This window comes from Myotis yumanensis, unplaced genomic scaffold (genome assembly GCF_028538775.1).
Source record: "Myotis yumanensis isolate MYYU_CA2020_CCGP unplaced genomic scaffold, mMyoYum1.0.hap1 SCAF_2, whole genome shotgun sequence".
Classification (NCBI taxonomy): Eukaryota; Metazoa; Chordata; class Mammalia; order Chiroptera; family Vespertilionidae; genus Myotis; species Myotis yumanensis.
The window spans coordinates 148,156,550-148,172,173 of record NW_027223753.1 but is presented as its reverse complement, the minus strand read 5'-3'; the positions used below and the strand labels follow the sequence as shown (position 1 = coordinate 148,172,173).

General features: G+C 41.4%; 1 protein-coding gene and 1 pseudogene across 1 annotated transcript; both read left to right on the top strand.

Moving 5' to 3' along the window:
• The first annotated feature begins 1,304 nt into the window (after positions 1–1,304).
• Positions 1,305–1,411, top strand: LOC139004772 (U2 spliceosomal RNA; annotated as a pseudogene).
• Positions 1,412–5,487: 4,076 nt separating this feature from the next.
• LOC139002634 (glycolipid transfer protein-like) lies at positions 5,488–6,069 on the top strand. Its single transcript, XM_070403771.1, has one exon. It carries the CDS (start codon positions 5,488–5,490, stop codon positions 6,067–6,069), a length of 582 nt encoding a protein of 193 aa, XP_070259872.1.
• The last annotated feature ends 9,555 nt before the right edge of the window (positions 6,070–15,624 follow it).

The window sequence follows — 15,624 nt, the reverse complement described above, 5'->3', positions numbered from 1 at the left end:
CATGGATAATAAAGACCATTACAAACTTTTGAACAATAATAGATACAGAGGCAGAGCTGCCTCAAACTGATTGTCAAACTGCAGTGGGAAGGCCAGAGAGAGTTGGGGGGCAGGAGGGAGGGGAGTAAGAGATCAACCGAAGGACTTGTATGCATGCATATAAGCATAACTAATGGACATAAGACACTGGGGGGTAAGGGAGGGTAGGGGTTTGTCAAGGGGGGGGGGGAAGGATACTCATGTAATACCCTTTGTAATACTTTAAGCGAAAAATAAAAAAAAATAAAAATAAATAAAAAAAATAAATAAATAAAATTAAAAAAATAAAAATAAAAATAAAAAAAAATAAATAAAAATTCTCAGTTTAATCAATCCCAGCAAAAATTCAAATAGATCTTCACTTCCTTTTTATCTTTCTAAAAAACATTTTTATGATGGTCAAATATATTTAACATAAAATTCACCATTTTAACCATTTTCACATGTACAGTTCAGTGACATTAGGTATATTCACATTGCTGTGCAACCATGATCACCATCCATCTTCAGAACTCTTCACTTTCTCAAACTTAAACCCATTAAACACTAATTATCCACTCCTTCCAACCCCCACCCCCAGTAGCCACCATTCTGCTTTCTTATTTTTTTATGAATTTGACTACTCTAGGTATTTCATTTTAGTGGAAATATACAATATCTTTTTATCAGTGGTTTATTTTACTTAGCATAGTAGCTTCAGGGTTCATCTTTATTGTAACATGTCTCAGAATTTGCTTCCTTTTTAAGGCTGAATAATATTCTGCTTATTATATATTATAAGTATGTATAATTATTATGTATTATGTATTCCACATTTTGTTGATCCTTTCATCTCTTGATAGATACTTGGGTTTTCACCCTTTGACTATTGTTAGTAATGCTGCTATGAACGCTGGTGTAAAGTATCTGTATGATCCCTTGTTTCCAATTCTTTTGTGTATATACCCAGAAGTGGAATTGCTAGATCATACAGTAATTCTATTAATTTCAGATTAATCTATTTCAGGTTCATCAATTTAAGTTTTTGAGGAATCACCATACCCTTTTCTAGTGGCTGAACAATTTTATATTCCCAAAAGCAAAACACAAGGGTTCCAATTTCTCCACATCTTTGCTAACATTTTTCATTTTCTATTTTTTATTAATAACAATCTTAATAAATAAATGAGATCTCACTGTGGGTTTGATTTGCATTTCCCTAATGATTAGTGATGTTGAGCATCTTTTCATGTGTCTATTGACGATTTATAAATTTCCTTTGGATTATCGCTTCTCGGCCTTTTGGCTAAGATCAAGTGTAGTATCTGTTCTTATCAGTTTAATATAAATTTCCTTTGGATAAATGCCTGTTAAACTCCTGGGCCCATTTATTGAGTTGTTTGTTTTTATTATTGTTATTGAGTTGTAAGAGTTCTTGATAGATTCCAGATATCAATAAAATATGATTTGTAAATATTTTCTTCCACTCTAGGGCAGTGATTTTCAATCTTTTTCATCTCATGGTACACATAAACTACTAAAAATCTGCAGCACAACGAAAACATATATTTTGCTGATCTGACAAAAAATAGGTATGATTTTTATTCATTCACACTAGACATTATTGTTGTGTTGGTTGTTGTCATTTTTTTATTTGATAATTTAAAAAAAAGAGGCTGGTGCCCCTGACTAAATAGTCAGTTATCCTATGTTTTAAAAATTTTGCTAGGGCACGTCAATTGAAAATTGCTGCTCTAAAAAGAACATTAGACAGTGTCCTTTAATGCGCAAAAGTTTTTCATGTTTATAAAGTCCAGCTTACCTGTATTTATCTTTGGTTGCCTGTGCTTTTGATGTTCCACTTTTTTCTTCTAATTTATCAACTAATTCTAAATTTCATCTGGAAAAGCTGTATGAAGGGAAAACTAGGAAATTTCTGAAAGAATGGACTAATGGGGAAATAGGCTTCCTGATAATTAAATGTATTCTGAAATAGCATAGTCAATCTATAAATAGATACACAGGGAAGCATAGTAGAGACCCTCAGAATATATCCCTGTATTATTGGGAATTTAATATAAGCATAGCATTTCAAATCAATAATCAGTGTTTTTAAAAACTGGCTGGCCATTTGAGAAAAACAGAAATCTTTTATATCTTTTACCAAAATGAATTTCAGATTAATCAATGACTTAAATGTAAAAATTGATTTAAATATAAAACTTGAAACCAAAAGATCTATTATTTTTCTAAGCTTATTACGAAACCTAGAAGCTATATTGAAAATTTTTAGCACATATCAATTTAAAATACCTATATAAAGCTTTTGCTCTCAGTAAGCCAATGAACTCTCTTGTTTAAAACAAGAATAGAAACTTGACACAATATATAGGGCAACTGTTTGAAGACAATGGAGATTTCAAAGCTGAAGACAGTATTTGGGGAATTACTATCTTTGAAAGAAGAAAACACAAATAAATATTCATATTCAAACTAACTTGATAAACTTCATGTTCAAATTGATACTTTCTCTTCAGGACATTTTCTAATTCTCTGAGTATGAGGAGTGGACAGCAGAGCCTACGCAGAAAGCAGCAATCTGGTCTGAGGAGGTCCACATGAGAGCATGGAGCTTCCCAAAAAGTTGAGTCCTGAGGAATAAAATTTGAAAGAAGGAACCTCAGAGAAATGATCCCCAAATCTGACTACAAATCTCCCTCCAAACACTGGCTGACTCTTAAATACCATATGTGCAAGCTATCCCAGAAATCCATCAGAAAACAGTAGGTAGGAAGCTAAAACCTGAGCAAAGATTACTGCAACCATAGAGACAGATTAGAGTTCAAAGCCTGTGAGATGGGAGACCTTAATGAAAACCAAGGCTTTTAGTTATGAACCAAAAAGGGTCACATTTAGAACAAAGGTAAATATGTTAGTTCAGGAGACAGCAAACAACTATACTATTTTTGTATGTCTCTAGAGCTAAAAATGGTTTTCACCCTTTTATATGGATGAAAATAAGCAAAGCAAAAGTACTATTACATAACAGTTGAAAATTATATGAAATTCAAATCTTAATGTCAATAAGTTATATTGTAAAATAACCAAGTTCATTCACTTATATGTTGTCTATGACTGTTGTTCTGCACCAATAGTAAAGTTGAGTAGTTGTGTCAAACATAGGGTGACCCACAAAATCTAAAATAGTTGCTATTTGGTCCTTTACAGGAAGGGATGATTAGATATACACATGCGGAGGAATGAAATTGGACCCTTATCTCATCCCACACACAAAAACTAACCATAATAGATTAAAGACTTCAATGTAAGACTTAAAACCACAAAACTCCTAGGACAAAACACAAAGAAAACCCCCTTTACATTGGTCTTGAAAATGATTTCTTGGATATGACACCAAAAGCACAGTCAACAAAAGCAAAAATAGACAAGTGAGAGTGCATTAGACTAAAAATCTTTGCACAGCATAGAAAACAATAGAGTGAAGAGAAAATCTATGGAAATCTATGGAATGGCAGTTAATACCCACAAACCATATTATCTAAAATATATAAGGAACCCATAATACTTAATAGCAAGAAACCCCACAAATAACCTAATTTAAAAAATGGGCAAAGGTCTTGAATAGACATTTCACCAAAGAAGACAATACAAATTGTCTGTAGGTATATGAAAAGGTGTTCAACATCATGAAACATTGGGGATATGCAAATAAAAAACCACAATGCGATATCATTTCACACATGTAAAAGTGACTTTATCAAAAAGGCAAAAGATAACAGATGTTGGCAAGGATATGGAGAAAAGAAAACCCTTCTTTGTATAATGTGGTAAAAATGTATATTGGTACATCCATTATGGAAAACGGTATGGAGATTCCTCAAAAATTAAAAACAAAACTACTTTATTATCCATCAGTTTCATTTCTGTGTATTTATCCAAAGGAAATAAAATCAACATCTCAGAGTTTATCTATACTACCATCTTTATTCCAGCAGCATTCACAATAGCCAAGATATGGGGCAGAGTGGGGACCAGATGGAGGAGGGCGATGGGGGTAGGGGAGGAAAGAAGGACATCTGTAATATTCTCAACAATAAAAAGCAAGTTGTTAAGTATTATTTTCATAGGATTTCATTTTTCAAAACATATATACACATTCATACTTATTGACATACTAGAGGCCCAGTGCACAAAAATTTGTGCACTCGGGGTGGGGGGGTCCCTCAGCCCGGCCTGCGCCCATTTGCAGTCCAGGACCCCTTGGGGGATGTCCACCTGTCGAGTTAGGCCCACTCCCCGGGGGATCAGGCCTAAGCTTGCAGTCAGACATCCTTCTGGCAGCCAGGGAGCCCTTGGGGGATGTCCGACTAAAGGCTTAGGCCAGGGGTCCTCAAACTACGGCCCGTGGGCCACATGCAAATACAAATATTGTATTTGTTCCCGTTTTGTTTTTTTACTTCAAAATAAGATATGTCCAGTGTGCATAGGAATTTGTTCATAGTTTTTTTTTTAAACTATAGTCCGGCTCTCCAACAGTCTGAGGGACAGTGAACTGGCCCCTGTTTAAAAAGTTTGAGGACCCCTGGCTTAGGCCCTCAAGGGAGCTGTGATGAGGAAGCTGGGGTGACAGAGGAGCCATGCTGTCCCGCCTCGCTGCCCTGGGTCGGGTCGCACACCGGACACCCGGGGGGGGGGGGGGGGGGGTCAACCAATCGCTGCTGCCCCGCCCGGCCACCCCAGGTCGGGTCGCACATGGGACGCCTGCTGCCCCGGGTGGAAAATAGCAGGCCCGTATGGCGGCGGGGCAGGTGGGATGGTACTGTCCTGCCCTGCCTGCAGTATGCAAATTAACCGCGCTGATTAGCCGATTGGAGGTGTAGCGAAGGTATGGTCAATTACCATGTTTGTCTATTATCAGATAGGATATTTGTATATACACATAAAATCTGGAAGGTAAACTTAACTGAAGGAGGAACTTTTATTTTTACTTTATATTCTTCTAAATGGTATAAATTATTTACAGTAACACTATAATAACATATAATTAAAATTCACTTTAAATATTGAAAATACATACTTTGTGCTAGACATAATAGAGTCTCATCCTTGAAATCTATACTAATAATAGCCTAGGGCCACCACGTCCAGACGACCGACCAGTCACCATGAGGGGACCCCACTTGGATGGGGGCATGGCTGGACTTCAAACCACCTGGTGGCCTCTAGCCCAGGCAGGGGAGGTGCTGGGGGCTGGGCGTGTGCATGCAGTCTTTTAAAAATAAAGAAAGGGCGAGTGGCGACATTGGCATCCCCGGAGTCGGTGGCAGGCAGCAGTGACGGCCCTGGCACTGGTGGCAGTGATGGCCCAGGCATGGATGGTAGTGGCCAGGGGGGCGGCATGGATGCCCACGGCGCCAGCTGGGGCATCACCGTGGCCTCAACCCCAAAATGGCACTGCTGACCAAGCACCTGCTGAAGCTGCTGCCCAAGGACAAGCAGATGGAGACCAGGCCCTTCCTGGAGGCGGTATCCCACCTGCCACCCTTCTTTGATTGCCTTGGGTCCCCAGTGTTTATGCCCATCAAGGCAGACATAAGTGGTAACATCACAAAAATCAAAGCTGTGTACAACATGGACCCGGCCAAGTTCCGGACCCTGCAGAACATCCTGGAGGCAGAAAAGGAAATGTATGGAGCAGAGTGGCTCAAAGTGGGGGCCACACTGGTGCTGATGTGGCTGAAAAGGGGCCTCTGCTTCATCCAGGTCTTCCTACAAAGCATCTGCGACAGGGAGAAGGACGCTAGCCACCCCAACCTCATCCACCTCAACACCACCAAGGCCTACAAGATGGTGCTCAAGAAGTACCACAGCTGGATCTTGCAGATCTTCCAGGCAGCGCTGTATGCCGGGCCCTACAAGTCCATGCTCTCCAAGGGACAGGACGTGATGGAGGAGGAGTGCCTGGAGAAGGTCCGCCTGTTCCTGGTCAACTACATGGCCACCATTGACATCATCTACAAGATGATGTAGGCGTGCCCAGAGGCTGGCACTCCCAGAAACAGACAAGCCAGAATCACTGTGAAGGGAGCTGGAGGCCGCCTTGGCTTGAGTCCCCCAGAGCAGCCCAGAGTCTGGCTGGGGTTGCAGGAGACAGCCCTGGTTTCTAAAAAGTCATTTTTGGGGTCTATCCTAACAGAGCAATAAATAAGCACCCTATTTCTGAATCACCTTTAATTTCACGGCAGCACAGACCGATTGCCTTCATTTCAGTGTGATAAAAATCAGTTAATGTTGCTAATAAGTCAAGTCCTAGGGTTTTCTGTCCCCATCCCCTCATGTGGTGTGTGACACTGGGGGAGCCCTGTCATGCACCTCATTTTAAAAATGAGGATCTGGTGCAGTGATGTTTCGGGTCATCTAAGGACCACAAGGAGTTTGATTTGAAATTATACACGATTTTTTTTTTTTTAAAGCAGACTGCTGTCTGCTCCTGTGGTTGCACAACCCAGCCTCACAGCGCTGTCACTATAGACCCCACACTTTCCTACTGTCTTTTTCCAGACAGTTTTTTATAGTTGAAAACAACCAGCAAGCCTTTGATGACCTTGCCAAAGGGGACTTTATTTTAAAGCTATCAGGTATGAGTAACTGACCACAGATGACTGAATTTGCATTATTCTGCATAAATATTTCTTCAGGGACAGCCTACCCCACCTAAGAAACTACCTATCATGTGTGTTCTCTCAGAAGGGAGACCACGAGCCCTCCCGATGCCTAGACCTAAGGAATCACCTTGCTGCCTTAACTGTCCCTCCTGGCACTAACAAGAGCTGTATTTTGAAAGTTTTGGGGTAAATAGAGGGACCGCCAAAGAATTCATGAGGAACAATTGGTGATATTTATTCAAACACTAAATAATTCTTAATAAATAAAGCTCTATTTTGGAATAAAAAAAATCCTATATAGTAAAGAGGTAATATGCAAATTGACCACCACACCCTCACACAAGATAGCAACCCCCATGTCGTCACAAGATGGCTGGCAGGGGAGGGCAGTTGTGGGTGATCAGGCCAGCAGGGGAAGGCAGTTAGGGGTGACCAGGTCAGCAGGGGAGGGTAGTTGGGGGCAACCAGGTTGGCAGGGGAGGGCAGTTGGGGGTGACTGGGTCTGCAGGGGAGGGCAGTTAGGGGTGGCCAGGATGGCAGGGGAGGGCAGTTGGGGGCAATTGGGCCAGCAGGGGAGCAGTTAGACATCGATGACGCTGGAAGGAGAGTGGTTAGGGGTGATCAGGCTGGCAGGCAGAAGTGATTAGGAACAATCAGGCAGGCAGACAGGCAAGCAGTTGGGAGCCAGCAGTCCCGAATTATGAGGGGGATGTCCAACTGCCGGTTAACTGGCAGTTGGACATCCCCCAAGGGGTCCCAGATTGGGACACCACCCCCCCAGTGCACAAATTTTGTGCACCAGGCCTCTAAGTAGTAAATGAGATCATTACTGAAGAGTGTGGAATGAAAAAAAGTAAGTTACATTTCAGGTACACTGTCAGCTCTAGGTTTGAAAAATACAAAGTTTTCTAGATTTCTATTCGGGAGTCACTTTTCTTCAATTCATTCTCTTTAATTAGTAATATATGAGGGACTGGACTAGAGGGTAACTAAGGTCCCTTATAAATTATGAGTCATATCAACTAGAAAGATCAAAATACATGGCAAGAAATAAAGAAGCTCTTTGGTGATATACCCTAGGTATATCAGCATGATGTGTTCCTCGGTGAAATGCCAGCTCCTAGAGGTAGTGAGGCCTTGGATATTACAGCAATTATATGAAAACAGACTTCTCAAGACAGCTGCCCTCAAGTCTACTTAATAACAAATAATTTTTTTTTGTTTCACTGTAAAATGTAAAGAATTCAATTTTTAAAATTTTCAAATTCTCTAAATAAAAGTTGTTGCTATTTTAATTTCAAACATTTTTTTTTCATTTTCCACTCTTTGAAACACAACCCATGTTTTGAAAAAATGAATTTGCCAAGCATAAAATAGCCCAGAAAAGCAAATCACAAGAGTGCATAGTCACCTCATCTTAGTGCTTTCCCCTAATCTGCTGATGCTGCAGATATTGTTGACTCAATAAATAAACATTTTACATGTGGTGTAGAATATAGTCACAACCTCAAAAATCTGGAAGTAAAAGTATTTTCACTAGTCAAGCTTTTTCCCCTCTAGTATCAAAATAGGCAGCTCTCAAGTTACAAATGCACTGTGTCCCTGGATTTAGTTTTTGTTTTTAAAGAAGATCCTCACTTGAGGATATGTCTCTCTTGATTTTAGAGAAAAAGGAAAGGAGAGAGTTAAAGAGAGAAGTATCAATGTGAGAAAGAAATATCCCTCCATTATCTCTGACCAGGGTATGAACCCACAACCCAGGCAGATGCCCTGACTGAGAATCGAACTCTCAACCCTCCAGTACGTGGGAGGTGTATGTGATAATACTCCAACCAACTGAGCCACCCAGCCAGGATCAGAATTTATTTTTGAAATCAGCTATATAGAAGTAAGAATATACTTCTCCCCACTTCAGCCAGAAACAGTATTATAAATGCTTCACGTATTTGCAATCTAAACCACAATGACCTACTTAACCCATAATGCACCCAAACTGGAATATTTTTGAGGGATAGTGGAACCTAACAAAGAAAGCAAACCCTAGCTCTGTGACTTCCCAACTGAACAGGCTGTCAATGAGCTTCAGTGTCCTCCTCTGTAAAATAGTGATTATAATATATCTTTCCTAGAGTTGTCCTGAGGATTATCTGAGATCATGTAGGTGTTCACTTGAACCAAGAGGAGATTGTTTGTTTGCTCTACAGCACAATTATGGTATTAACTAAGCTATGCCTGATTTTAATCACAGCCCTAAGCAGCAGCTGAAGGATAAGTACTGCTTTGACTCTGGAGGAGAACAGGGCCTCATAGCACGGTGGCATCCACACTCATTCATGATTAAGACCTCACACCCCGGAGACAGAGGGATCAAGTTCAAAACCCTGGATTGGGGGTTGGTGGTATAGTAGTGAGCATAGCTGTCTTCCAAAATCCTGAATCTACCACCTACCAGATGTGCAAGCTGAAAGAATGAATTTAAACTCTCTGTGCCTCAATTTCCCCATCTGAAAAGTGAGTACAGTGGGGCCTTGACTTACAAGTTTAATTCGTTCCTTGATGGAGCTCGTAACTCAAATTACTCGTATGTCAAATCTTAAAGTGAACGAGTGAGACACGTGATGCTGGGCTGATGTTGTGGTGTTCACTGTGATGTTCGCTGAGCCAACTAGCAGTGGGGTATCTGCAGCTGGCTGGTAACCCGAATTTTAGTTCGCAACTCAAAGCAAAAAATTGGCCAAGAGATGGCTCGTATCTCAAAAAACTCGTTAGTCGGGACACTCGTAAGTCAAGGCCCCACTGTATAATAATAGTACCTCCCACCTAAGCCTTCTTTGAAGATTAACTGAAGTAATGTGTGTGAAATACTTTAAAAACTTTCTTCCTGGTAATATTTTTCTAGAGTTAAGCTTACTAATTATTGTTCTGATGCTTTCTAACTAAAAAATGTTTAAACAGAAAAGAAAGCATGTAATACTGCTAAATGCAGTAGGAGGAAATATTCAAGCTAATTCTTTCTGTTTGTTTAAAGGACACTTCTTATTTATGGATTCAGAATTCAGAACTTCATATGTTCTTAGTTTGCCTGATAAATCAGTGTAAAAGAATAAATATTAGTTCAAAAATTAGGTGTAAAAATAATATTTTTGTTGCATTTTCTATAACAATTTAATATGTTGTATAATCCTCCTTCAGCCACGGTGACAGCAACTTGATCTCTGCATCTTGAGTTTCCTAGGAATAGCATCCAATTTATAGAGACTTCACACAATACCAAGACATGGGGCTGAGACATCTAGTGTGTGATGCCATCTGTCCACATAGAAACATCTTATTGGGTTCTCAGTCATCACAGGGATTGCCTGGGAAACACTCTGCATTCCTATGTCTAGTCTCTTTGAAGTGGGAGGCTTAGCTACTTCTAGGACTCACTTGAATCTCTGCTCCTTCCAGGCCATGCCAAGGCTCAGGAATTGAGGCAAGGCTGTATCCAACCTTAGAAAACCCCAGGCAGCTTCTTTTGTGTTCCTGATAGTATGATCAATAAGCAGAGAGCAGGGTCTTTCTCTCAGGGACCTACTATCATCTATACAAAGGTAAGCAAAGTAGGTTTATAGTTGTGAGTTACCTGAGACAGTTTGTTCTTGTATTATTATGTATTAACCAGTGGCCCGGTGCACAAAATTTGTGCACATTGAAAGGGAATTAATTAGAGGAATGTAAATTGGACTCACTATCTAATATCAATAATATGTGAGCGTGAGGCAGTCAGCATTTCTGAAATTCAATGACATGAATTTTAGCTATTACTTTGCCAAATAAATGGAATTTACAGATATCATTTAAAAGAGCATTCAGCTTAATATTAAAAACTCTGGCTACCAAGTCAGGTCTGTTTTCAACTTTTTGCCAGCATTGTAAATTGTTTGCAATATCTGCCCATTTGGGGTTCCATGTCATGGTTATGAATAAATCAGGCTTGCCATACTTGGTTACAATTGCCATAGCATCCTGATATCGCTGCTGCATATTTCTGGGACTACCCTCAAAAGATGATGGAAGTATTATCCTTTTACCAATCGGCACATTGTCATTTTTAGATCTAGATTTGAGCTAATCCATCAAAACACTATATTTTTCAACTCTCAGCTTAGATTGGTTTGCTTTGATGAAATTTATCCAATTGGCCTCCATTTTTGAATATGAATCCACGATAAACTGTTGAGTTAATTTTCCTGCATTTAAAATAGGATTGAACGTTTCCTGCACAGAGATGAAATCCATAATACTGCATTTGTGTGACTTGTGTCCTTACATTTTGTCTAGTATTATTGTCGATTACACTGTTGTCTCTGAGTCTTACTGCAATATCTGTTCCCCAGCCTTTTTCACCATTTGGGAAAAGAATAGGATTTGTCATTGCATCTAATGTAGGAAATAAGATATTGATTTGTTTCATTGTAGTGGCATTTGGATTATTGGGATCTGGTTTACAATGAATGAGCAAGTCCCTTTCAAAAGGAGGTTCTCCATCTTCGTTTCTGAATATGACAGCAATCTCGGTTGCATGGGGAGAATTATATCTACCTGGGTTACTGTTACCATTGTATTTAATTGCCATTGTTACGTCTGTGGGAGCAATACCTTTTGCTGCTGCTTCAGATTGGGCTTCCTTTTCTAACTCATGTAGCATTTTGTACGATTTTGTTAATTCATTTATTTCGTGCATGAGGTTGTTGATGTTGATCATGAGTCTTTCTGAGCAGCCCTGGTTTTCTGGAATTGCTAAACTTTTACTTGTAAAGGGTGTCCCAAAATTCACGTTAGAATAAATTTTGATAGAAAACACAGATTTATAATTAAAAATTGTAAATTTTTTATTGATTCATAAAGTATACAGTATAGGGTTATGTATGGAATAGCATATCGGGTAAATGGTCTCCACAGCACAAAAAACTGGATTATCATGTCACTATAACGAGCACCATTAACAGATATTGCTTGAGCAGCCGCATTTCGGTCATGGAAAATTTCAACAAAAGAATGCATATGTGCCAGCAAAGCCATGGAGGCCAATTACCCGATATGCTATTCCATACATAACCCTATACTGTATACTTTATGAATCAATAAAAAATTTACAATTTTTAATTATAAACCTGTGTTTTCTATCAAAATTACTTCTTGCGTGAATTTTGGGATAACTACTTTAGCTTCGGCTGTATCCAAAATAAAGAGTTGAGCAAACTTCTGAGAAACACCATTCGAAGGATGTAAAGTTCCAGTACGGTGATAAACTTATCTGTGTATTCTAAAACAGTATGGCCCATATCCTGATGCAATATTTGAACCCATGGAAGAAAAAGCAAAAGAACTATTTATGGAACGAATATTTTCCATGAAATTTTACTGTCAGAATCTTCATTTGTCATTAATATTTTTATTTTTTGGAAGTTTATTTTAATTTCTTTATTGATTAAGGTATTACATATGTGTCCTTATCCCACCATAACCCCCCTGACCTTCCCAACTCATGCCCTCACCCCCCTGTTGTCTGTGTCCATTAGTTAGGCTTATATGCATGCATACAAGTCCTTTGGTTGATCTCTCCCCCTTACCCCCACCCTTCCCTACCTTCCCTCTGGGGTTTGACAGTCTGATTGATGCTTCTCTGTCTCTGGATCTGTTTTTGTTAATTAACTGCCAACCAAGGTGGCAGCCGGCAGCCAGGCAGCTGACACGAACAGGGAGGCTTGCTTGCTCCAGTGACGGAGGAAGCCAGGTTCCCCGCCTGCCTTGCCGGCCTCTCAGCTGCTCTCTAAGAAACATTGTAACAAATATATAAGCTAAACAAAACCCCAGAAACCAGCTTTCAGTCACCCAGGCTTCAGCCAGCAGGACCACAACATTGTTTCAAATACACAAGGTAAACAAAGGCCAGAAACCTGCTTTCAGCAGTGGAGGTCTCATAGCTGGAGCCGAGCCTGAGAGCTAAAGCTGGCCCAGAATAAAGAAAAAAAGGAGAGGTTGGGAGCTTCAGTCACCCGCCAGCCTGAAACGGCGCTCAGCCCCTCACCCAGACTGGCCAGGCACCCCAGTGGGGACCTCCACCCTGAAGGAGGTGTGACCAGCAGCAAACAGCCATCATCCCCTCACCCAGGCTGGCCAGGCACCCAAGCTGGACCCCCACCCTGATCCAGGACACCCTTCAGGGCAAACCAGCCGGCCCCCACCCATGCACCAGGCCTCTATCCTATATAGTAAAAGGGTAATATGCCTCCCAGCACCAGGATCAGTGGAGCAGCGAGGCCTCCCAGCACCGGGATCAGTGTGACAGGGGGCAGCGACCAAACCCCCTGATCGCCCTGCGGCTCTGTGTGTGACAGGGGGCCGGACCACAACCTCCCTATCGGCCCTGCTCTGTTCATGACAGGGGAAGGCGCCCCAACCCCCTGATCAGCCCTGCTCTGTGCCTGATAGGGGGGAGCTCCCCAACCCCCTGATCACCCTGCGCCTCTGTGTGTGACAGGGTGCGGCGCCCCAACCCCTTTCCCCCACGGGCCCTGCTCTGTGTGTGACAGGGTAGAGCCATAATCTCCCCATCATCCCTGCCCTGAGTGTGACAGGGGACAGTGCCCCAACTCCCCTATTGGCCCTACTCTGTGAGTGACAGGGGGGAGCTCCCCAAACCCCTGATGGGCCCTGCTCTGTGCGTGACAGGGGGGAGCTCCTCAACCCCCTGATCGGCCTTGCTCTGTGTGTGACAGCGTACGGAGCCCCAACCCCCGATCGGCCCTGCTCTGTGCGTGAAAGGGGGTGGTGCGGCAACCTCCCTATCGACCCTGCCTTGAGTGTGACAGGGGGCGGCGCCCCAACCCCCCAATCGGCCCTGCTCTGAGCCCGACCAGGGGCTGCACCTAGGGATTGGACCTGCCCTCTGCCACCGGGGAGCAGGCCTAAGCCAGCAGGTTGTTATCTCCTGAGGGGTCCCAGACTGCGAGAGGGCACAGGCCGGGCTGAGGGACCCCTTCTCCCCACCGAGTGCACAAATTTTTGTGCACCGGGCCTCTAGTATTCCATAAATGAGTGAGATCATGTGATATTTATCTCTCTCTAACTGGCTTACTTCACTTAGCATAATGCTCTCCAGGTCCATCCATGCTGCTGCAAATGGTAAGAATTCCTTCTTTTTTACCGCAGCATAATATTCCATTGTGTAGGTGTACCACTGTTTTTTAATCCACTCATCTACTGATGGGCACTTAGGCTGTTTGCAAATCTTAGCTATGGTGAATTGTCCTTCTATGAACATAGGGGTACATATATCCTTTCTGATTGGTGTTTCTAGTTTCTTGGTATATATTCCTAGAAGTGGGATCACTGGGTCAAATGGAAGTTCCATTTTTAGTTTTTTGAGAAAATTCCATACGGTTCTCCACAGTGGCTGCACCAGTCTGCATTCCCACCAGCAGTGCATGAGTGTTCCTTTTTCTCCACATCCTCTCCAGCACTTGTCATTTATTGATTTGTTGATGATAGCCATTCTGACAGAAGAGAGATGGTACCTCATTGTCGTTTTGATTTGCATTCTCGGATGATTACTGACTTTGAGCATGTTTTCATATGTCTCTTGGCCTTCCTTCTGTCTTCTTTTGAAAGTTTCTATTTAGGTCCATTGCCCATTTTTTTATTGGATTGTTTATCTTCCTTTTGTTAAGTTGTATGAGTTCCCTATAAATGTTGGAGTTTAAACCCTTATAGGTGATAACATTGGCAAATATGTTCTCCCATGCAGTGGGTTTTCTTTTTGTTTTGTTGATGGTTACTTTTGCTGTGCAGAAACTTTTTATTTTGATGTAGTCCCATTTGTTTATTTTCTCTTTAGTTTCAATTGCCCTAGGAGCTGTATCAGTGAAGAAATTGCTTCGGCATATGTCTGCTATTTTGCTGCCTGTGGATTCCTCTAGTATTTTTATGTTTTCTCATCTTATGTTTAAGTCCTTTATCCATTTTGAGTTTATTTTTGTATATGGTGTAAGTTAGTGGTCTAGTTTCATTTTTTTCCATGTGTCTGTCCAATTTTCCCAACACCATTTATTGAAGAGACTGTCTTGACTCCATTGTATGTTCTTGCCTCCTTTGTCAAATATTAATTGAGCATAGTGGTTTGGGTCAATTTCTGGGTTCTCTATTCTATTCCATTGATCTATATGTCTGTTCTTGTGCCAGTACCAGGCAGTTTTGAGAACGGTGGCTTTGTAATACAGCTTGATATCTGGTATTGAGATCCCTCCACTTCGTTCTTCTTTCTCAGGATCACTGCAGCTATTCGGGGTCTTTTTTTATTCCAGATGAATTTTTGGAAAGTTTGTTCTAGGTCTATGAAATATGCCGTTGGTATTTAATCTTTTAAAATATGCCCCGTAATCTGGAAAATGTATATCATTTGGACAGACTTTCCCTTTGCTACAACATTGAGTAAATTTCCCATTGGATGGTTTTTCATCAGAGAAATTTAGTGATAGGCAAAATTCATATCGAACAGTCATTTTACCACAACTATGTTCAAGAATTGCATCCTCATGTACTACATTTTTGCTGAGAAGGCACCGCATTCTGTCACAGGTGCCGCCTTCTTTCAAGATCAGATGCATGTTGCTCTTCAGACATTTTCTGTCAATAATGGCTGCAGAGCTACATTGTATAAACAGTTGTTCTTTAGACATAGTCCCACCTCTCTACTGTCACGGTCTGATGTAGGGGAATGAGAGTCCTGGCTGTCAGTCCACTGGGAGCTGTCTGACCAATGGCTGATTCTGGCTGATTCTGTGGGGGTGGGACTTCCTCCTCCCTACTGTCAGTTTCCACAGCTGTGATGAGGAAGCTGGGGTGACAGAGGGAGCCACGCCCTCCAAGCTTCCCT